Source organism: Marmota monax, unplaced genomic scaffold (assembly GCF_021218885.2).
Source record: "Marmota monax isolate L192 unplaced genomic scaffold, Marmota_monax_Labrador192_F-V1.1 WCK01_AAM20220418_F8-fsc00004, whole genome shotgun sequence".
Lineage (NCBI taxonomy): Eukaryota > Metazoa > Chordata > Mammalia > Rodentia > Sciuridae > Marmota > Marmota monax.
The window spans coordinates 24,698,960-24,721,531 of NW_026692881.1; the positions used below are offsets into that span (position 1 = coordinate 24,698,960).

The 22,572-nt window shown below is 44.6% G+C and overlaps 1 protein-coding gene across 8 annotated transcripts in view; it reads right to left on the reverse strand.

Annotated features, from left to right (window-relative positions):
* The window catches only part of Xpnpep1 (X-prolyl aminopeptidase 1), a 59,849-nt gene that overhangs the window by 4,673 nt on the left and 32,604 nt on the right, over positions 1-22,572 (reverse strand). For all 8 annotated transcript variants that reach the window (XM_058581292.1, XM_046450246.2, XM_046450249.2 and 5 more), the window contains 16 exons: positions 20,345-20,408; positions 19,151-19,255; positions 17,527-17,619; positions 17,067-17,210; positions 15,303-15,398; positions 13,148-13,229; positions 11,429-11,639; positions 10,054-10,143; positions 9,384-9,434; positions 8,112-8,170; positions 7,904-7,981; positions 5,845-5,916; positions 4,063-4,123; positions 2,479-2,548; positions 1,450-1,623; positions 178-254 (listed from right to left, as the gene is read on the reverse strand). In XM_058581292.1, the coding sequence (XP_058437275.1) occupies positions 178-254; positions 1,450-1,623; positions 2,479-2,548; positions 4,063-4,123; positions 5,845-5,916; positions 7,904-7,981; positions 8,112-8,170; positions 9,384-9,434; positions 10,054-10,143; positions 11,429-11,639; positions 13,148-13,229; positions 15,303-15,398; positions 17,067-17,210; positions 17,527-17,619; positions 19,151-19,255; positions 20,345-20,408 (1,527 nt within the window). The remainder of the gene's footprint in view (positions 1-177; positions 255-1,449; positions 1,624-2,478; positions 2,549-4,062; positions 4,124-5,844; positions 5,917-7,903; positions 7,982-8,111; positions 8,171-9,383; positions 9,435-10,053; positions 10,144-11,428; positions 11,640-13,147; positions 13,230-15,302; positions 15,399-17,066; positions 17,211-17,526; positions 17,620-19,150; positions 19,256-20,344; positions 20,409-22,572) is intronic.

The window sequence follows — 22,572 nt, forward strand, 5'->3', positions numbered from 1 at the left end:
AGTGGGTTTTCTTACTAGCTTGGAAGGGGAGCAGAGTGACCTCCAGTAAAACACCCTGGTATGAGGGAAGAAAGCTCCATTTGGACCCCAGAATGGCATATTCTTGACTCCAAAAGCCAAAAATCTTCATCTTCCTACATTAAGGAACAGGAAGTTTTTATATTAGCAGACTCTCACCTTGGTCTTCACGGGAACCACCAGGACTACATTCTCAATGCGGATCCCAAAAGCCCCATCTTCATAATATCCTGGCTCTAAAACAAACAAAGCCAGGATGAGAAGCAGCCCACAGTGAAGATGCACAGAGAGAAACACATCACACCAGAGACGGCCACCCCACCCCAAGAGAAGGTCCAAAGGTACCACCTTCTCCCACAAGACCATAGTATTACAGATACTGGAAATGCAGGAGGATAGGCTCTGAAGTTGTGGAAAATGGCTACAGGGTGGGGAGTACAATAACAGGAGATCTGCCAAATGAAACATGATGCATGTTCCCAGGACACAATGATACAGACATTAAAATATGTTCACATATAAGGAGAGTAACCAAGAACAGAGTAAGGACGAAGAGCATGAGAAGAAGATTAACATTAAACAGGGATGAGAGGTGGGAGGGAAAGGGAGAGAGAAGGGAAATTGCATGGAAATGGAAGGAGACTCTCAGGGTGATACAAAAGTACATACAAGAGGAAGTGAGGGGAAAGGGAAAAATAATACAAGGGGGAGAAATGAATGACAGTAGAGGGGGTAGAGAGAGAAGAGGGGAGGGGAGGGGAGGGGGGATAGTAGAGGATAGGAAAGGCAGCAGAATACAACGTACACTAGTATGGCAATATGTAAATCAATGGATGTGTAACTGATGGGATTCTGCAATCTGTATATGGGGTAAAAATGGGAGTTCATAACCCACTTGAATCAAAGTGTGAAATATGATATATCAAGAACTATGTAATGTTTTGAACAACCAACAATAAAAAATTTAAAAAAAAATATGTTCACAAAGATTTGCCAATGACAAGGGAAAAGACAACAATATTAAATAAAAAGCAGAATAAAATATGTCCAGTATGATCAATAATAAACTATGTGTGCATATATGTATGTGTTTTTATATGTGTGTATATAGATATCTATGTAGATAGATAGATATAGATATTTCTACCTACATAAAACACAAAAAAACTAATACAGCTAAATATTAAGTCATGTCTTCCCTGGGCAGTGGGATAGCAAATGATTTTCAATTTCTTTCTACACTCTTCCACAATCTCACTTACTCTTAAAATAAACCTGTTCCACTTTTATAATCAGAAAAGTTTGTTGTTGTTATTGTAATCAAAGTGACAGGAGGGAGAAATTGACTTTAAATTAAAAAATCAGAAACAACAAAGAACCAGCAAAAAGACTCAAGGATCTATGTATGCCCTATATGTTAGGGACACCTACCATCAGTGACAATCATGCCTGCCTCCAAGGGCTCATCAGAGAAAGTTTTATAACTAATGCCGCAAGGACCCTCATGAACATTCAGAAAAGATCCAACACCATGTCCTGTTCCATGCAGGTAATCCAGGCCAGAATCCCATAATGCTGAACGGGCAAAAGAGTCCAGAAGGTGGCCTGAAAGACATATAAAGAACCACTTAATGATATTTGTTTTTTTTTTTTTTTTTTTTACTTAATGATATTTGTACAGCACTTTAGAGATTAGGTTTATTATGTTTGGCTCCAGAAAATGAGACAGAAACCAACAGGTAAAAGTTCAGACTGCAGCACTAGGAAGAACTTCCTAATATTCAAAGCTCCTCGGGAGCCAGTCAGCTCTCGGTCTGAAGCTAGGGGATCATTTGTCCAGGATGCTGTAAGGGGACAGACCCCAACTGCAAACTAAGGCTGTATTAGGAGACACAGATATTCCTTTCCCACCTCAGGAACCTTAAGATCTCAGAAACTCTAACCAGACTGCAAGCAGAAAGGTAGGCATGAAAGATATGGAAATGGAGGCTCAGGAAAGATGAGTACCAGACTCGAGGTCCAGGCCTTGTGAGTCTCCTGTCCCATCCACCAGTCCTCTAGCAAAGCAGTAAAGTAAGGATCCCAGTAAAATAAATTCCAACAGGATCATTAAAGGAAGTGCTGGCCTAATATTTCAACAATCCCAGTGGGCCTGGAGGTCTCTCCCTGCCTGGTCTGCCCTTGCCAAGAGCCACCCACACATGTTGTCCATGCTGTAAGTGGTTGAGAGAGCAACCACAACCAACATCAGGCCCAATTCTTAGCAAGGCTCTCTGCGGCACAGGGTCACCTAAGCTCAGCCAATAAGTCCAGAAGACTCACCCTGCTATACCTGGCTGGCCCTTAGCTGCACAAGAGACTGACATGCAAAGGGAAGGATATGTTTTTCTAGTCAAACCTAAGACACATTAGATCCCTGAACAAGAAAGAGCCTGCCATAGGATAGAAGGAACCACCTACCTTTGGTTCCAGTCGGGAAAATGGCTGCACTCACAGCTATATGGCCCTTGAGGACATATGTGAAGCATTCCTGCCAAAGAGAATTTAGGGTCACATTGTTGCAGAAGAGGGACATTCAGATCCTATAGTTTTCTACTAGTTCAGGGGAAAAAAAAAAAAAAAAAAAAAAAAACATGCCTGTTAAAGTTCTTAGCAACACCACAGAGAAAACTTAAGTGAAAAGACAAAAACAAATAAACAAAAATCCGGCAAAAAGAGAATGGCCGTGGACCAATTTTCCAGAAATCTTAAAATTAAATTTAGTAAAAGCACTATCAGAGAGATAACCCACAGGACTTACTACATAATGCACATTCTGATACACTGTGTCACATAAGCCTTAGAAAGACTGGGAAAAGTCACAAAAGGTGCTGAGGGTCCAAGCTAGGTTGACAGTGCCAGGCACTATACTAAGGACTGTACAATCACAGTGCTCACTACAGAGCCACTATCATCACCTTCACTTACAGGAGTGAGCAGCAAGCCAGGTCACACAGGCCCCAGGTGGCAGCATCTGACCTCACAGCCAGGCAGTCTGGCTTTGACATCTGGCCTCCTCACCACCATGCTATCCTTGGGATCATCCCTACTGCCCAGATAAGAAAAATGCTACTTGGAAGGTTAGTGGCTTCCCAGTGAAGAGCAGAGGTATGATGGAAACTCTGCATTCCCCAATCTCATCTGTGCTCCTTCCATGCACAAAAGAGTCACATCAAAGGGATCCTTGACCACAGGTGCAAATGCTCCTAAAGTGTGGTGCCTAAAAATGGACAAGGACAGGCACCAAGACTAGGCAATCTTTCCAGTGCATCACATAAAACCCTCTTCCTTGGATAATCTTCCTGTAGAAGCTACCTCAGCCAGACGCATTCTCTCAGAGATTGAACCAACACTCCCTGAGCAGAGACTACAACCTGGGAACTCACTGGCTCATGGAGCTTCACACAGCCGATCTAGGAGGTGGGTACTGCTACCCCATTTTTATGGGTGGTAAATACTCTGTTCAAGGTCAAGGAGCCAGTAAACAGCAGAGAAGATCTGAAGCCAGGACTCCAGACCCCTGGCACACATATCTGTGCCTCATGGCTCTATTTCCACTATCCATACCAAGTCACACCAGAAACAGGACAACATCTGTCATTTCAAAAAGTTCCTTGAGAGGTGAACCTGCAAATAGAAATCCTGAACTTGAAAAAGAAAGGGGATAGCTTTTACAATCAAAACTAGAGGTTGCTTGGGAAGCAGACCTTCCACTACTCCCCCATCCCCAAGGAGATTTCCTGACTCCAGAGAAGACCAGAGGTACTTAAACTTGAACCTGAGCTGCCTTAACCTTACAGAATGCTTTAAAAACTCTCAAATGTTTTTACCCTCCAATAATTAGTTAAATAGTCTTCATAAATCAGATAAGCCTGACTTCACAAAAATGAACAATTTTACTATCTGACATATAATTTATATTTACATATACAGTCCCTTTTCACAAAAGCAATGCTCTTCTGAAGAGAGCAGAAAGAGCCTTCTGAGTTTCTGCCTCCACCTTACCTTCTCATAGGCTGTAGGGGTCCCAAAATGCATGGTCCGGGTCACATCTGTGGTTCCATCCCTTTTGAAAATAGAAGAAAAAAAATGTTTTCAGTCAACAATAGCTTTCTCTCAATATGAGGCAGGCAAACATGAGGAGAAATTAGAACCTTCACACACTGCTGAAGGGTATGTAAAATGGAGTCATTTGAAAAACAGTTCGTCATTCTTAAAGGTTATATGGAGTTACCACATGAGCCAGTAATTCCACTCCAAAGTACATATGCCCAAGAGACCTGAAAACAAGTCTACACAAAATTCTGCACAGGAATGTTCACAGCACTATTATTCACAATAGCCAAAAAGTGGAAACAACTCCTTTGAGTCCATCAACTGATGAGTGGATAAACAAAACGTGGCATATACATACAATGGAATATTATTCAGCCATGTAATGGAATGAAATACTGGTGATATATGCCACAACATGGCTGAATCTTGAAAGCATTATGCAAAGTAAAATAAAACCAGAGAGGTCATATATTATATAATTCCAATTTACATGAAATGTCCAGAATAGGTAATCCACTCCCCCTTTACTCCACTATGGGTTCTTTGGGGAAGAATAAAGGGGGAATTGACTGCTAATGGGGATAAGGTTTCCTTCCAGGGTGAAAATGTTCTAAAACTGTTTGTGGTGATGGCTATGCAACTCTGTGCATGTACCCTAAAAAAAAAAAAAAAAAATCAGTTTTACATTTTGAGTGGATCGTATGGTACATGAATTATATCTCAATACAAGACAAAGCGTAAGTGTAAAAATGGCCTGATAAATGGGAGTGAACTTGACCCTGAAACACATTCTTGGTCTACATTTCTGTGAGAGACACCATCACTAAGGTAATGAGAAATACGCAGGCGTCTACTTGTAGCATAAGAGAGCCAATTCAATTCCTCATTAGGAAGGCAAGGAATTTATTGGACAAAGACATTAGAAATGCCCAAATGCATCTCTTAATACACCCTAGCTTACATCCCTGGCACAGAAAGGATAAGTCTCGGAATCTTGCTAAAACTTGAAAGTGAACAGGTTATACCATTTTTAAGCCGTCCTAGAGCCCTTGGCATAAGGCTGATACACCAGCCCTCATGTTCCAAGGCCAGGCTATGGTTATCCTATAACTGGCTGAGCTCCTTTGATAACTAGGCTTTCCATCCTAACTGCAGTGATGAATGGAGCACCCCAAGGCCTCGACTGTGAGATCTCAGATGAGACAGCATCTATTCTCACTCCTCCTCAAAGTTCCATATGGACACCCAGCCAAATGTTAGGATCCCTTCTGAGAAACTATGTGGAGCAGATGACCATGAAAGCAGCAAGACAGAAAGAAGAAAATTCAGAAATTTAGGGGCATTCATTCATTCAAAATTAACCCTTACTTCCTAAGACCCAGGAGAAGCTACAAGTCTGGGGGGCTGGCAGACAATTCTATGGGCTAGGGCAGAAAACTTGCCAGGGGTGTCAAAAGCTTGGTTCATTTCACAGTTATTTATTTAGTACTTTAACAACTTCTAGCCAAGAACTAAACATTTTCTATCAGTCGTTTGTGAGAATAGAGTCACAACTGGGCTATTTCAACTAAGGGTGAGAAAAAGGACAAGACAGGAACAATTCTATCAGTGGCAGCACAGAATGAGATCCGCAGCTGAGCACTCTTGACTGGAGTACGGCTTATCCACCCACTTAACTGCCTTGAACCTACAGGGTCAAGTTCTGTGGCAGCCCTGGTCCAGTTCACTTACTTGTATTGAGCGCCTGAGTCAATGAGGTACACCTCATCCAGTGACAAGGTCCTATTCGTCTCAGGGACCGGCCTAACAAAATTAATTAAAAATTAGTTATTTCACAAATGTAAACACTTGATGAATCTGAGAAAAGGGCACATAGGGTTTCTTGTTCTATTCTTAAAACTTAAACTTAAGTCTGAAATTATATCAAAAGAAACTTACCCAATAAATTTATTTTTTTAAATATTTTTTAGTTGTAGATGGACACAATATCTTTATTAATTTTTATGTGGTGCTGAAGATTGAACCCAATGCCTCACATATACGAAGTAAGTGCTCTACCACTGAGCTACAGCCTGAGCCCCTCTAACTAGTATTAAATCTATACAATTCAAAGAATCACTCAAAACTATCTCCCCAACTAGATAAAGAGTTCAAGAGGAAGGAAAAATAACACATTTATCTATATCTACCTGTGTTTGTGCTGGAACAAAACCAGCATTTAAAAGAAGTGACTCATAAAAGCCACAGAAACAAGGATCCATAGCAGCAGGAGGACTAAGCTAGAGCCATGGGAAAGGGTCACTGGCAGCCTCATTAGTTTCTGGGGACCTTAGGACTTGCCACAGTTTCTGGGTCCCTCCTTTAGTCCTGATCCCCTCATGTGCCTCCCTACTCACTTCTGAGACCATCAGACAGGCAGAGGTGCGGGGGTTGTGAATGTCTCCATTTGAGAGAAACACTGAAGGGATTTTGCTGGGAAAGGAATGGATCGCAATACTTTTAAGCTGGAACACTTTTCTCCAGATGAATGTGAGGTATTTTAAAAAGTGGTCTGGTCTCCCCAGGCCATTTTCCAGGCAATATCACTGATGGGAAATGCCCAAAAGGATAAGAGCATTCCATGCCTGGCTCTGCAGACACCAACCCCTCTCCAGCAATAAGAGCACCAGTAGGCACATGAGCTGCACAACCAACCCAAAGACAAACAGATGTGTACCCAGCCTTCAGCACCCTGCCTCAAAACAGTCTTCTGACAGCCTGCAATGAAGAATACCACAGGAGAAGCAAATTTCTCCCCACTTGGTTTAAAAACTTTTAATGCTTTAATCACATGAAAAATTCCAGGGTAACTTCGAGCCAGAAAATTCATCATCTGAATTAAACTGAAATCCCTTTGATATTTTTATGTTGGAACAGAAGGATTAATGTGAGAGAACTGTACTGTCACATCTGTGACTATCTCCCACACAGCTTCAAAATCTGCCCCGAGACTAAAAACTCTAAATGTGATTACTAAAAGGGGGCGGGGGGGATCATACTCAAGTACAGCCAGGGAGACAGACCAGGGAGACTTTTTCTGAACATAGTAGATACAGACACACAGAACTCAAGATGCCCAGTGCAAAGTGAAGGCTGAGCTGAGTGACACTGAAGCTGAAGCCCTTGGCCACACCCAGGGTGACATTTTCCTTCATCTCCACAAGCAATTCTGCCAGTCCTAAGCCTATCAGTGCCCCTCTGTCTCACAGATTAAGGAGGCTCTGCTCTGGGTCCTTGGGCTCTCAAAGATCATGTGATACAAACTCCCACAGACCAGGCTGCAAGCCCAAGGGATGGGGGAGAGGGCTCTGTTATCTCTATCCAAAACAGGCTGCATATCACCTAGTGCTGTATTTTTGGTATGGAGGTGATGGAACTCACAGGATGGATGAACTAGGACACCAATAAGACCATTACTATGAAAAAAGAAAAGCACTCAGAAATTCCAGTCATCGAGAGGCAAGAGCAATGGACAGTTTCTGCAGCCTCAAACATGAAAGAAAGCAGGACACGCATCTATCTGCACTGTGGAATGCCATACTGCACCTAAAAGGAGACCTCCAAAGGGTAGAGGCTGGGGAATTTAGAGAAAGTAAGACCTCTGAGGTCTTATTTCCCTGAATTTTATAGTCTCAACAGACATACAGAGGTGGGCACAGGGGCCTCTGGTAAAATAATGTCTCTCCCCTGCTCAGGCTCCTGTGCAGAAGCAGCAGCAAAGCCAGGCCATGTGCTCCTCCGCATGCCTTACGCGTAGTGAATGATGGCGCCGTTGGGTCCCGTACTGGAAATTGTGGGGAAGCTCAGGTCCACAAAGTCAGCCTGTTGCCTGGAAAAGACACAGAGGGCAAAGCTGCTCAAACATTTTGACCATGCTGAGAATCAGGACCTTTCCAGCCTCATTTAGCTTCCCAGGCAACTCAGCATACAGTTCACTGATCTCCCAAATGGAACCTCACCTGCGGAATTCCTCAGCTTTGTCAGCAGCTGAGATCTCTGTCACGCCACCTTTAGGAACCTGCAAGAAAAGTGCTTATAAATCATCCATGTTAAGAAGGTACATTAAAAGCTTGCTTCTTCCTCAATTCCCAGTACTGGCTGTCTAATCTACAAGACACAACTGTCTGCTCTTTAACAGGAAGGGAATTTCCAGAGGTTCTCACCAAAGCTATCTAAAGCAGAAGCATTTCTATTTGTTTAATTTTTCACCCTTTTTAGGAATTCACCCTAAAGAAATAAAAAGGATAAATGCAAAGATATCATTGTAGGGTTACTGAAAATAAAAAAAAATATTAAAAACAAATGAAACAATCAAAAATAGGAGGAATGGGTAAGTAAATCAGTCTTCCCATTAGATGCAGTCTCTATTTAGATCCTTTCTTAAGGCCTCAAAGCACATGGAAAATGTTCATGTTCATGATCCTAAGTGAAGAACATAAAACACAAAATTATGTCTATAGACTGAAAGACATACAAAATTATTTATATCTTGAAAAACAGAAATCATTTGAAAAAATATAAATACAGACAAATAAAACCATGGAGAAAAATAGTGGGAAATAAGGATATTTCCTTTTTCCAATTAAAGAGTTGTTTATAACATAAAATTTAAAGGGGACACAATATTGTTTAATAAAGAAGTTGCATTCTTGTCAACTACAGGGATGGATAGGCAAGAAATTAATGGCTGATCCAATTTAATACAAAAAGTTTTATGGCTTAAAGTTCAAAATGTACACAAAGAGGCCTGGGGTTGTGGCTCAGCAGCAGAGTGCTCACCTAGCACATTCGAGGCCCTGGGTTTGATCCTCAGCACCACATTAAAAATAAACAAATAAATAAAGTAAAGGTATTGTGTCCAACTACAACTAAAAAAAATATTTAAAAAAATGTACACAAAGGTCTGTTTTCTCCAAGTATAATCAAATCGCCTATTATAAGGGTCATTTTTCCTATTCTACTCTTCCTTAAATTCCACTTAGCATGACTTCCTAATCCAAAAAGGATCCACTGTGTTAGAGAATTTTTCTTCTTCCTTGTTACTATGTTCTATAATTAAAAATTTTTAAATATGCATATACACACCAAAGTTGGAGAAAAAGTTACTAAAAGAGATCACTAAAATTAGACCACATGATCAACAGAGCTCAGAGGAAGCCACAGTTAGAGATCCCATGTAGGTATTTCGGAATCATTTATATCCATGTGTTCAATGATGTCTAAGAACCAACCTCTTTCTCCAACCAGTTAAAGAGTTCACAGAGGGCAACAGCATCTTTAATCTGTACAAACACAGAGACATTTTTTAAATTATTACTGAAAGTTAGAGGGCCAAATTCAGAGGGCCATCCCTAAGACAATCCTGAAAGAGTAGCACCTATCGGACCACCAACCACCAGCAATCAGGGTTTTACAGGCAGACATTTCCTGGAAGCTAGTTGGCAGCAATTCCTATTAACAGAGAACAGGCTCCTCTGCTAGCAGTAATTGAAGCACAGGCAAGAAGGGTCCTCAAAGCGTGGGCAGTTCCCCAAGGCTGAACTCCTGCCCTACAGGAGCCAGGAAAGACAAGACACTGCTCCAAAGCTGTCTCTGATACCAGATCTTTCTGGGCACCCCCCACCCCACCTTGAAACATAATCCAGCCCCTTTTCTTCATCACCTTCACATCTTCACCATCCTCCAGACCACCATCTTTACAAAGTATAAGGCTGTGCCTTATACTTTGTAAAGACCTAACCCATTGAGTATTTTATTTCATTCTCTAATCATCTCTGGAAGGTCCAGAAGCCTGAGGCTGAGAGAGTCCAACTTGTGCCAGGCCCAGGACCACTCAGTAGGTGAGGGATTGAACCTTCTGGCCCCTCCCAGCCCATCTTCTGCTCTGGCTGCTCTACTCACGTGAGCCCGCCTCATGCCTTCTGACTCGGCTGCATTCTTCACAGCTTTGGCAATACAGATGGGGGTGTAAGGCATACAGCAGCGGTGATCCTGGGGGCACAGGGCAGTAGAATGGGAAACAGGGCCTGCTCCACCTGCCCTGACCATGTAGTCACCCCTTCACCAAACAAAACACACTTGAGGATTTCCACTCAGGCTGCACCAGCCCCCTGGGGCCTGGAGACCCCCCACTTTGGTTGATGACCCTGAGCATGATAAAAGGAGTCTGAGTTCATTTGAAAGAAGTAAGAATATCATATAGGACGTCCTCCTCCATCCCTGCCCCACAGCTCAGAGGCCGCAGGCTGCTACCCTGGGCAAGATACCCCTTTCCAAGCCTCAGCAGCTGTGGTCAGAGTTCACTACCTGCTCATCAAGGATGAGAATAAGTTAAAACTTAGCCCTAGGAAGGGGTCTCGGAGCACCTGGCATATAATTTCTCATACTGCTTTTCTTTCCCCTCTCTCCCACTCTCTCTCTCTCTCTCTCGCTCTCTCTCTCTCACACACACACACACCCCTAATGAAACATGGAAGGCAAGAGTGATCACTACTTGGATAAAGAAAGTAAAGCTCTTCGTGACTGAGTGGCTTGCCAGAGGTCACACACAGTATGGCAGTGGCAGGGATGCAATGACAAGCTGTGTCTAGAGAACCAGGCCTCGGCTTCTCCCAGAATGGTGGGACCACTGCTCAGTGGAGGAGAGGACAATGCTGAGCCTGCCACAGGCCACTTGGCAACCAGAAGCCCAGGGCAAGACAGAAGAAAAGCTTCCTTCTAAAGAGGCCTAGATTCCAGTCCTGTCCCCGACTCCACCTAAAATGAGGCAACAGGTACCCACTGCTTAGCATTGCCCAGAAAGAGCTCAGTAAATGGCAAGTTGTTATGATCGTTTGATCTTTGACAAATGCCCTCAAAGGCCTCAAGTTCCTAGGCTAAAACAGTAGGTGGAAGACGGGGTGTACACAGAAGGTGTTCTCACCCCATCTGCACCCTTATTTACTTAGCATTCTGTCCTAAATAATTTTCACAACATCAAAGCCCCATACACTATTTATATTTTTTTCTCATACACACTAAATGCTGAAACAGACACATTTAAATAAACCTAAGTAATAATGTATGCCACCTAAGACCATCTTTCATGCCACACTCTGGCTGACACAGGCCTCAAAGAGCTCGGAGGGCCTCAGACCTCAATATAGCTCCAGCTCTAGGGCTGATCCAGAAAGACAACAGCACAGACCCCACAGCCTCTGCTCCAAAAACACGTATGTAGGATGCCAGAACTAGAGGGACTAGCAGGGTTCAGGCAGGCCAGAGTGGGACCACCAACCTTAGGGATGGCCTCGCTCACGGCATAGCTGGCCTTGTCGCTGATCCACACCTTCTCCCTCGGGGAGAGGTCGGCACACAGGGACTTGAGCTGGCTCAGGATGGACTTGTAAGGAAGCACCTGGATTCTGTATTCAGCCTCCAGGCCCAAGTCAAGAAGCAGGTGCTCCTTCACACTAGGGGCATCTATGCGGTCCCCATCGATGAAGAGCCTGCATAAGGGTCAGAGGTGGGTGACAGAAAAAGGAGGGCACATGAGTAAGGAGGTAAGAACACTCTAACACACACACACACACACACACACATACACACACACAAAATGGGTTCTTTCTGCCAGGAACCAAATCCAAGCAGCTTTTCCTCCCTTCCACTGCCTCCATGAATCTTGCCCTCCCAACTGTGTTCCCATCCCGGTGTATGCGGTTATCATCCACCAACTACCCAAGTCAGAAACCTGGACACTGTCCTCCCTGACATCTCTCCTCTCCCTCCATTAAGATCTTGGAACCTACAGCCAATTGCCCACCACATCTGTCCAGCTCTGTTTACAGCCTGGCCAGTTGCCACCCCGGCTTGGGCCACCAACTCTCAGCTTCCAAGTCTGGCCCCATCCATTCTATTTTTCAGTCATTACATTCTTTACAATTTATAAGACTGATCATGTGGTTCCCTCTGAACAGCTCTGAACAGCTCATTCAGTAGCTCCCTGTTGTTCTCAGGACAAGAGCGTGAGCTCCTAAGCTTGGCCCACAGGCCTTTCTTTTCTGTGGCCCCTGCTTACCTTCTGGCCACACTCTGGCTCTGACCACATTGAACCACTGCGGGTCCTCCACATGCGCTGCTAACTCCTGCTGGGGCCTCTGAAAATGCTGTTCCCTCCACCTGGATCACGTTGCGCACTCCTCCTCACCCTGCCATTCACCAGCTAATTCACACTTACCCATAATCTTTGCTTCAATATTACTTTCCCTAAGAGTGGCCTCTGACCCCCAAGTCTAGTCTAGGCCCCTGCTAGAAGTTGTTCATACCCCCCGACAGGCTGGTGCCCACTTACATGCCTGAATCCCTTAGGCAGAAGAGACACTTATCTTCCCAACTCTAACCCAAGATTGTCTGTTGTCATTCACCCTAACACCTAACACAGGCCCCCAGCACACAGAGCAGGCACTCAATAAATGTACTGTCCAAATGAAGAAAGCCATCCAGTAGAAGAACAAACAAGGCTTTGAAAAGATAAACTGACAATTTAACAAAGCACAGTTCAGAGGACTTTCTCTGACCTTAAAATGATCATTTCTGACCTTCAAAATGACTGCGTTTATTTGCATTGTGGACCCAGCATGGCATAATTAAACCTATACATGTGTATATCCCTTTGCACTGGCTGCTATAAACCTGGAATCAAATATGCAGCCCGAACAAGACCTTGCAGCAGGAATGTTGTGAACTAACCTCACTCCAGCTCTGTCCAAATATCCTCACCTACTTATTTCTTAATCTCATGGTACTATAAATGCTTTCATAGATTTCAAGTCATATGAGGGGTTAAAGGAGAGGCAGGATATAAATAAGCACCTAGGGTAAGGAAGACAAGAAGAGAAAAGGGGAAAGGGCAGGAGAAAGGAAGCACATCAGCAAAATGTCAGGCTGGGACCTGAAAGGGAGCCTGGGGCTCCAAAGAGCTGCGGGGAGGCTGCCCAAGTGGGGGTTAAACACTCACATGATCGTCTCTAGTCCTATGATTGCATAGGAGAAAAATACTGGATTGTGCTCCACATCTGATCCTCGGAGATTGAACAGCCCTAAAAAAGGAAAGCAAAGTCCCTGTCACCTGCCTGGCTTCCAAGTCATGCTTTAAGAGGTAGCCTATAGGGGAGGAAAGGCTTTCATGTGGACTCCAATGACTATTAAAGGACTCAAGCATCACTCAAAAAGCAAGAACCTCAGTCCTGGCTCCACCTCTGAGTTGCAACTGCTGGTGTCTGCCACCTGATGGCGCCAAAACTGTTTCTTAGGCCATTGTGTCACTGTCCCGAGATGGGAACAGAAGAATTCTTAGTCAGAAAATATGAGAAATGCCCACCAAATGGTTGAAATGACCCGCCTAGCAGTGACCTGCCAGGCTTGGCTTTCCTGCACACAAACCTCTAGCACTCCCAAATAAAAGGGGAGAGCCAAGCACTTTCTCCTTCCTGAGAAAAATAGCCAGGGGTAGAAAAACTAGGACCCACCCACAAGGGAGGCCAAATCAGGACCCCTCTGAGCCCCATGGAAGCAGAGCTTCCCGTCAGAAGCAGAAGAAAAGCAGTGAGTCATGAGGCTGTGGCCCATGAATGAAACCAGAGCCTGCAGGCCACCCACGGTCTGCTGTTACCAAGATGGGTGGAGGACCCGCCTGCAGCCAGGGTCTGGGGTCTAGTGAGGTCACTGAGCATTTGAGAAACTAGAGAGACCAGCAGAGAGCACAGCTCTACTCCCAGGGCTTCTGGCTCCCAAATGCTTGCTCTCAGGAGGACCAAAGGGCAAAAAGGCCCCAGCACAAAAAACGCTGCCTCCATTTTAACATAACAGCCTCTTGAAGCAAAACGGTGAGACCATAGTTTTTGCCTATCCTTAGCCTTTTTTAAAAAATGACAGCATCTGGGGCTGGTGAGGGGTGAAAAAGATGGATCAAAAGCTCTACCATACACATACCAACACCACCCCAAAGCCAAAGAAATAGGAAGAAGAAAATTATCAGAAACCAAGATATGGATTTATGAGCCAAGATTTGGGTGGTAGCATTATAATAAATTGTGGGAAAACTGGAAATAACCCAAAGGTCATCCATAGGGAGATGGCTATGCAAATTTTATAGCATAGCCATTTAATGGAATGCTTAATACTTAAAATATGCTTGTATACACTTAGAGCACACTGATGTATTTTTAAAAACAGGCTACAAAAAATGACATGTACATAGAAATATTACCACTGTCTCTAGCTCACAGGATTATAAGTGATTTTTGTCTTCCTTCTATTTCCTCTGCACTCTCCAGCTTTTCCAAAATGGAAATGTGTTTCTGTTACACTCAAGGGGAGAAACTAGCTTTGTATGTTTTTTTCTCTGATGGTGGAATTATTAAGCTAATTAGGGACATAAATCACTGACACATTTGACAAGTTTAGGGGATTAAAGAGATGAGATGGGACTGAAGAGACAGGACACTTATGTGCAGTAGGGTCTCTTTTTTCCAGGGAGGAGGTAAAAAGATAAAGCAGTGCCCTCTGGGTCAACCTGGGTGAAATCCAGCCAGAAAATAGGAGACAGGAGAGGAAGTTTCAACCAGATTCCTTCAGGTTCTAGAAGACAATAGAAGGTTCTAAACAATTGCGGAAGGAGTTTAAGATCTAAGGACTGAGAAACTGCTACTATATCAAAGGACCTGAGAGGAACTTTCAGTTCCTGAGTTTACTGAGGTAGAAATGTTTCTAGACCATTCTCACTGAGAAGACATAGGAAAAGTATAGAGAAAAAAATATCTCTTAAAATCCCACTCCTACAGCTATAAGAGGCTGACAGACAGGAAATATTTGGAGGAAATGCCCTTCCTCAGAGGAGCCACAGTCCCAAGAAGTGGGCATCACCCATGGATTCACCAGGAGCCCCCTGGCTGTAATACAGCTCCAGGTGAGGCTACAGCCCCTCCCCCACATGCTGTCATTCTTTCTCCTTCATCCTAACTGACATCTCCTATATCCATTTGGTGACACAGTCACCAAAAGGCTTATTCCCTGGCCACTCAGAAAGCTGAATGGCATGAACACACAGATTCCCAAAGACTCAAAAGAAGAGATCAGGTTACACTCCCAAGCAGTGAAACCAGGGTACTCACAGGCAATCTCATCCAGGGCAGTGACCACAAACCACACAATGTTCCTCTCCGCCATTTTCAACCGAAGGTCTGCAATCTTGTCCTTCCAGGAAATGCCTATAGAAAACAAACATGCTTGTGACTCCAGTTCTGATCCCAGGAAGCAAGAGAAGTCAAGTGAAAAATCCCATCCCAAACACTTAGCTACCACCATAACTTACAGGAAGCATGATGCTTGCATAGGCAAGAGGCCCAGATCCAAGTCCTGTGCGAGAGGCACGACTCTGACAAGCCACCTGCCCATCAAGAGCCCTGACCGCCTCACCAGCAAAATTTATTCATTTGTTCATATGACAAACGCCTATGAAGCACCTACACCTACTGCAGATGCCAGAGCTCTCTACCATGCTGGTCACTGGCTGCAGTTACAGCCCTGGACTAGACACAGACCCTGTCCTGATGGGGTTTATAATCTAGAAAAGAGGACAATTAAATCAGCAATTAATTACACTACTGTCTAAAGACCGATGCAACAGGGAATTCAAAGAAAGCTATGCGAACACACCACAAAGCAGAGAAAAGTGACCCCAGTCTCACAGGATAGGAATATCACTTTACATTCCTGAGGTCTCGAGAATTGCTTTCAATGTTAAGACCTAGGAATTCCTTGTGCCTGTAACTACCCGTTGCAACTCACACTCACTCCACTCAACACTATGAAGGCCTCCCTGCTGCTCCCAGGAAGAAAGTGCAGCCTAGAGGAAATCACCCATAGTCACCCAACTACCCCACCACAGTGGCATTGGTAACTAAAGTTACAGTCACCTGTATCTAGGATAAGCATCTCTTATTTACTCGGCACCTAGCACAGTGCCCTGCACATAATAAACACACAAATGTTTGTAAAATGAAAGTTTACCAGCAATACTTGTTTTCCTTTCTCCTATAACAATACATCAGAGCCTCTGCTTTAGTAAAAATTAAAAAATTAAAAATTCAAACCATGCTGATGGAAAATATTTAGCTGACCCTGGACCCATCCTCCCCAATGTGTGATACCCTCTGGTGAGGTGTCACACAGGAAAGCAAGCTGGGGGCTGCCCCACCACCAATGGTTGTTTTGAAGATCAGCTCAAGAATGCTATTTAAAATTTGGCAGAGAGACTAGGCTGTAATGTTTTCTTCCCAGACCCCTCTGGGCAATCTGCCTACATTCCAGACATCCCCCAAGCACCTCTGTTTCTACAGCAAGACTCCCTCCTCTGTAACTCCACCTCCCAATTCTCTCACTCTACCCCTTCACTGCTGTTATAGATCCACACTTTTGTCTCCTACAAACAGTGCACAGAACATGCTGCTCATCACCACTACCACACAGGCCAATAAACACCCACACCCAGACAGCAGGTAAAGATGGAGGTGGGCCTCGAAGGTAAACCTACAAACCCTAACGTCAGAAAAGGAAATAAATCCTAGAAACTGCTAAGTTCTGTTTCTAGTATTAGACAGTAGAGAATCAGTTAGCAGGTGAAAGGTGAAAAATTAAGTCTTCTCAGTAGTACCCAAAAAGCCACCCAGAAGAGCTTCGCAAAAAAAATCAAGCCAAAGTGAGTGGCAAGTTGATGGCAACACTGGAGACCAACAGAGCCCCTGCTTTTGTCAAATGTCCTGCTAGTCCACAGTGGGCGGTCCTCTGGGCAGCTCAGATTCGACTGATTCAGATGACAGCAAGGATGAGAGGTGGGGGGCAGAAGCTGGGCCTGCTAGACACAGCATGGTTCTCACCTGTATAATCCAAGCCCAGCGTGAGAAGGGGCTTACAGGGGCGCTCAGGACGGTCTGTCCAGATTTTATCAACAAGGTTCTCCTTCACAGGAATGAGGTGGTGGCCAGCACTTCGCAGGACCTTGGCCATCTTCTTCCAGTAATCTGAAAAGACACGCATACGGCCAGCCATGAACTGGACACCATTTCATCTGAGGTAGGCAGCAGGGCCCTGCAAGCCAGGCCCCAACTGAGGGGCCACCCTCTCAGGGCCCAGTGAGAAGTGAGTAAGGTGAGGAACTGTCAGAGGACGTCTTCATCACTGATGGCTTTCCCCTGCTCTGTCCCAGAACTCTTCTCCCATCTTGACCTCTATTATGACACCAAATCATGCTGAGCCACATTCCACACACAAACAAGGATCAAGAGGAGTCTAGAAGTCACTTCCTTACCCATGCTGGAAGGGACTGAGGTCACTCACCTGTAGGAATGATGAGTGGGTCTACACCCACCCTGGATCCTTCAGGAAGCACACTCACCAGCCAGTCTTCCTGAGTTGGAGTGTCCTTCAGACCTAGGGAAGGAGAACTAATGAGAAACGATTTCCAGATAGTGCAACTCATCCACACCAGGACAGCAGCAGGTTCCTATATTAAGGACATTCTTTAAGGTGCACTGACAGCATTTAGAAAAGCTGAACCAGGATTGAGATCCTGGAAGGATACAGAAAGAGTGGGAAGAGCATGAGATGGTGTGTACAGAAAACATAAGGGTGAGACCAATGGGAGAAAAAGCATGACTGTCATTCAACTCCTGGCAAAACGTCCTCCTGGGATCACCGCAACACAGGTACATGGCTGGTGTTGTTGCAAAAAATCACCTCAGTCAGCATTTGGTCCCTTCCCATCACTATTCACCTGACAAGAACCCAAGCAGTGATCTGGTCAAGGCCAGGTGCTGGGATCCTTCCCTCACATCACACTGCAGAGCAAGGGACAACATTTTACCAGTTCCTTCCCCTCATCTACAAGGTCAAGGTCACAGAGAAAAGGCCCCCGGTCCACTTGAGAGTTGAGCACAGTCTTGGTCACAAAAAAATCTTTCAAAGATTACAGAGGGCACACAGGAGCCTGTTGTCATGGCAGTCAGCACAGTCCTGGGCTTCCCAATTCCTGAGAGAGACAGTCCTTTCTTCTTGTTTCTACTAAATAAACTTCAAAGGGGAACTATAATTTTTCCAATCCAGTTTTTCTTTAATAAAGTCCTATCTTCTCTATCTGTATTTTTTGAAGCAGATTTTTACTAAGCAATTAACATTCAGGTAAAATACATGCAGAATAAAAGCTCACATTTTCTGAAACAGTCCTTACCCTAACTGTTTTCTCTACTGACTTTTGGTATAACCACATAACCACAAAAGGGAAGTTCAAAGGTTTATAAAGAAATGAGCTCATGAATCCCAATTCTAAAAAGCTGCCTGGAGGCTGGCATGGAGTTTTATTTTGCTATTTGATTCTTTCCTATTTTTTTACAAGCCACTAAACAAACCACTTTATTAACGAAGTTTTTGTTAGGGCCCCTGGTGTAACTTCTACAGGATGAAGTCACATCATTTCCTAGCAGATAAATCTTTGGCAAAACACCTGTGGTGAATCACTCACTGGCCAACAAAACCCACTATAATCTTCCTAACACAGGGGACATACCTGAGGAAAAATGGATTTAGAGACAGACAGCAAACCAGAGGGGCTTGAAAGGGAGACTGACTCACCTGCTATCCCCAAGCTACTTTAACAAACAGACAGCATTTGCCCCTTTGCCATTTTGACCCCAAAGTGCTAATGGACATGACACCTTGAGCTTGTGGACCCCAAAGAGAGAAGCCCTCAGTTTCCCCTCTGTAAAATGACTACCCTGAATCACACCCCTCCAAAATTGAATGTGCAATGGTATAGATTTGGAGGAAAAGGCCCAATTTCTTGGTTTTCCTTAAATTCTCAAAAGGGTCCATGATGTGATAAAAGATTAAGATCCAAGAGTCCCAAAGAGCTGGTCATGTCCCAGATCAGGTCAACTAAAGTGAGGCTAACCATGCCTCTACCCACCCATCTTCATGAGTGTCCAGTTGCTGTCCATCTGCTTGGCAGCCTGCAGAAAGTAGCGCCCATCGGTCCACATGGCTGCATGCTCCTCAGTGATGATGGCTGTGCCTGTAGTAGAGAAGCAAATAAAAGAGAAAGATTTCTGACCACATCCAGAAGTTCCACAAAATGGCAGCAGGCAAGTGACAGCTGTGAAAGGACAGTCCCAGTGGGGCAGGTGTGTTCTTGACTCAGGCAAGAAAGCAATAACACTAAAGAACCAGCTGTGGGTCAAGCTCTGAAGGAAGCAGCCGTGAGGTCTAGGCTGCTGGGGTACTGCCTCTGAGCAGAAAGGATCCCACATGTGCCACAGAGGTTAAGGCAAGAAGAACTGAGAACTGTAGGCCTATAGCCAAAGTGGTCTTCTAACCAATGACAATTTTTGCCTAGTGGTCACTGCCATTCCTCTGCTCTATCAGACACTCCAAAGGAGGTGTTTCACCCTTTCCACCCTGAGTGTTCCCAGTGACTCACCAGTCAAAAGTCAGGAGTCTGTGCCTCCTAACTCTACCTGCCCTTGATTCCCATAGGCCTGGGGGCTTTCAGCAAGTGACAGCCAAAACCAATCCTAATGGGCCAACCAACACAAGGACTTCCACCAAAGAAAGCAGTGTGCTACCCACAGAAGGAGAGGGGCTCACCCTATGTCCAGCTCACTTAAGGCCTGGGAGCCTGAAGAAAACCACCTGAAATACCCAAGGGTACAACCATTTTGGAAAAGTTAGGAAAAATGAAGCTCAACATTATTTAAGTCAACAGAGAAAACAAAAGCCAAGCACCTGGAGAATTATGCAGGACCAATAAGTCAAGACAGGAGTCCTATGGTACCACTGAAGTCCCATTTCTTATTTGAGGTGATAGTTACACAGGCACATTCAGTTTAATTGATACTGTTTTCTGTGTGTAGGCCATGTTCAATAAGAAGTTTAAAATTTTTTAGGAAAAAAAAAAAAAAAACCTTGAAACTAAAAACTCAAAGAACAACAAAAAGGTCACCAAAAGGTGATTTCATTGAGCTGGGAGGAGGCTCACACAGAGGCTCAAAGGGGACCTCTTGTTGCATTTTCTTTTTGGTTCTATATCACAGGCTGAAACTTGGTTCAGTTATTTGGGGGAGGTGAACAAAAGTACAAGAAGAAAGACAATTCAGCCACTCACCCGCAGAGCCATCAAATCCAGAGACAAAGGCCCGCCGACAGTCACATGGAGCAATATACTCGCTCTGGAAAACAGATGACAACACATCAGTACAAGCCTTGCTCGGGGCCAGTGGGAACTACAAAGGTCAGGGAATCCTTGGCACCTCCCCAGAAAAGCCAATGGTCTAGTTAAAAAGGCAAGTTGAACTTATTTTTTTAAATTACCACACACCACACAAGGCTAATTAAGGGCTGAAAGAGTTATCTCCTCTACCCCCTTTCTTAATTTGGAAAACAAAGCAAGTGAAGAGAAACAGATAAAAATTGCTCTTTCCTCAATAGCCTTCTCCCCTCCCTTGTCACTGACATTTAGGCATCTGTTATTTTTCTGAAAAGTAGAGCTGAATTTCTGTTTTAAGCGCTAATAATTCTCTAACTTGTTTCTGAACTTCCTGTTTGCATCCCCTCCAAGGTAGCGTCACCAGTCTCTCCCACGCAGGCCCTGTCCCTTCCTGTTAGGGAATGAGCGGAAACGCTTCCTCCAACCCAGAAGGCTTCAGCAAAAGAAAACAAGTCCAAAACCAGGTCCTCCCCACTGAGAATCCCCTTGCCTCTGAGTGGAGGGGCGAGCGGGTGAAGAAAGTAAAACCTGGCTAGGGGACAGGAGGCATATGTATAACTTATGGAATAGCCAGAGAGGCACAGGGAGCTTAAGGAACTTGCCTCAGGCCAACAGCAGATATAGGACTTGAACCCAAGCAGTCAGCTCCAGGGCCTCGACTCTGAAGCCCCGTGCCTGCCTACCCATACATGGCACCTCTCTCTGACCCTTGTGACAACTCTTCAGGATAAGACAAATAGCAAGTAAGAAAAACAAGGTTCAAAGAGACAATCTTTAAGTAACGTGCCCACTGACAGGGTGATGGTGGGCCAGGATCCAAGATCAGCTCTGCTCACATCCAGAGCTGCTTCTCCTTCTGTTAGTGGGTTTCTCCCACACCAAAGGACTCAGCAAGACTAAGAATCCTTAGGGTGGGGTATGAGGCTGCTGGTCAGAGCCCGAGGCATTTTGGGGACAATCAACATGATATGGGGGTGGGGGGGGAATACATGCCCATGTTCTACTCCTGCCTTGTGGGTGAGAACTGGCCCTTTCACCAAGGCAGCCACATTACACCCTAAAACCAGCCCAGGACCCTTCCAAGGAGATGCTGGAAGGGCCAGCAGATAGAACTCCAATGCAGCAAGAAGGTGCTCTGGGTCACACCCACTTCCCACCTAGCCCAGCTGCGTGGCCTGCCACAAGGCCTCAGCTTCTCTTCTCCAAAACTGGTCATTTCATGCGACATGCACCTGCAGGCACATGTTTTATCCCCAAAACATGACTATTTCATAGAGTCCTAAGGAAACAGAAAGGGCCTCAGCATCACTTATGAACTGGAGAATCCTTATAAGACTTAGGGGGTTGTGGGAGAGGCACCGGGGGCACTAGGAGAGCTCTACCATTAGAGCTACACACCCACTACTTTTTACTTTTTGAGTCTAAGTTGGTGAGGCTGGCCTCAAATTTGTGATCCTCCTGCCTCAGCCCTCTTGAGTTGCTGGGATCACAGGCATGCACCACTGTACCCAGCTAGAATCCTTGTTTATTAACCCAGTGATCACTGGGTACAAAACTTTTTTAAAAAAAAGGGGGGCTTGGGATATAACTCAGTTGGTAGAATGCTTACCTTACATGCTCTGGGTTCGATTCCCAGCACCACCAAATAATAATAATAATAAAAGGGGCTGGAGTTGTGGCTCAGTGGTAGAGAGCTTGCCTTGCACGTATGAGGCACTGGGTTGGATAATAAACACCACATATAAATAAATAAAGGTATTGTGTCCATCTACAACTAAAAAACAGTTTTCTTTAAATTTTTTTTAAATAATAATAATAAAAGTACTAACAGGACAGTAAGTTAATGTCTCAAAACTTGCCTGAAACCTATAAGTGCTACATGGATGCCACAAGACGAGATAGCTAATCTCTTCTTCCTGAACAGTGAGAAAGTCTCTTAGAGACTGGGGCAACAACGCTAACAAAAATAACTTGTGCTAGAAAATCACTGCACACACGGGGAATACACAGTGAGAACTCATCTCAACTGACGACATGACTCCACTGACTTGGGCCCTCCTCCCTGTGTCACAGAGTGAAGAGGCTCTACAGCTGCCAGAGAAGGCAATGCTTATCTCATCTGGTGG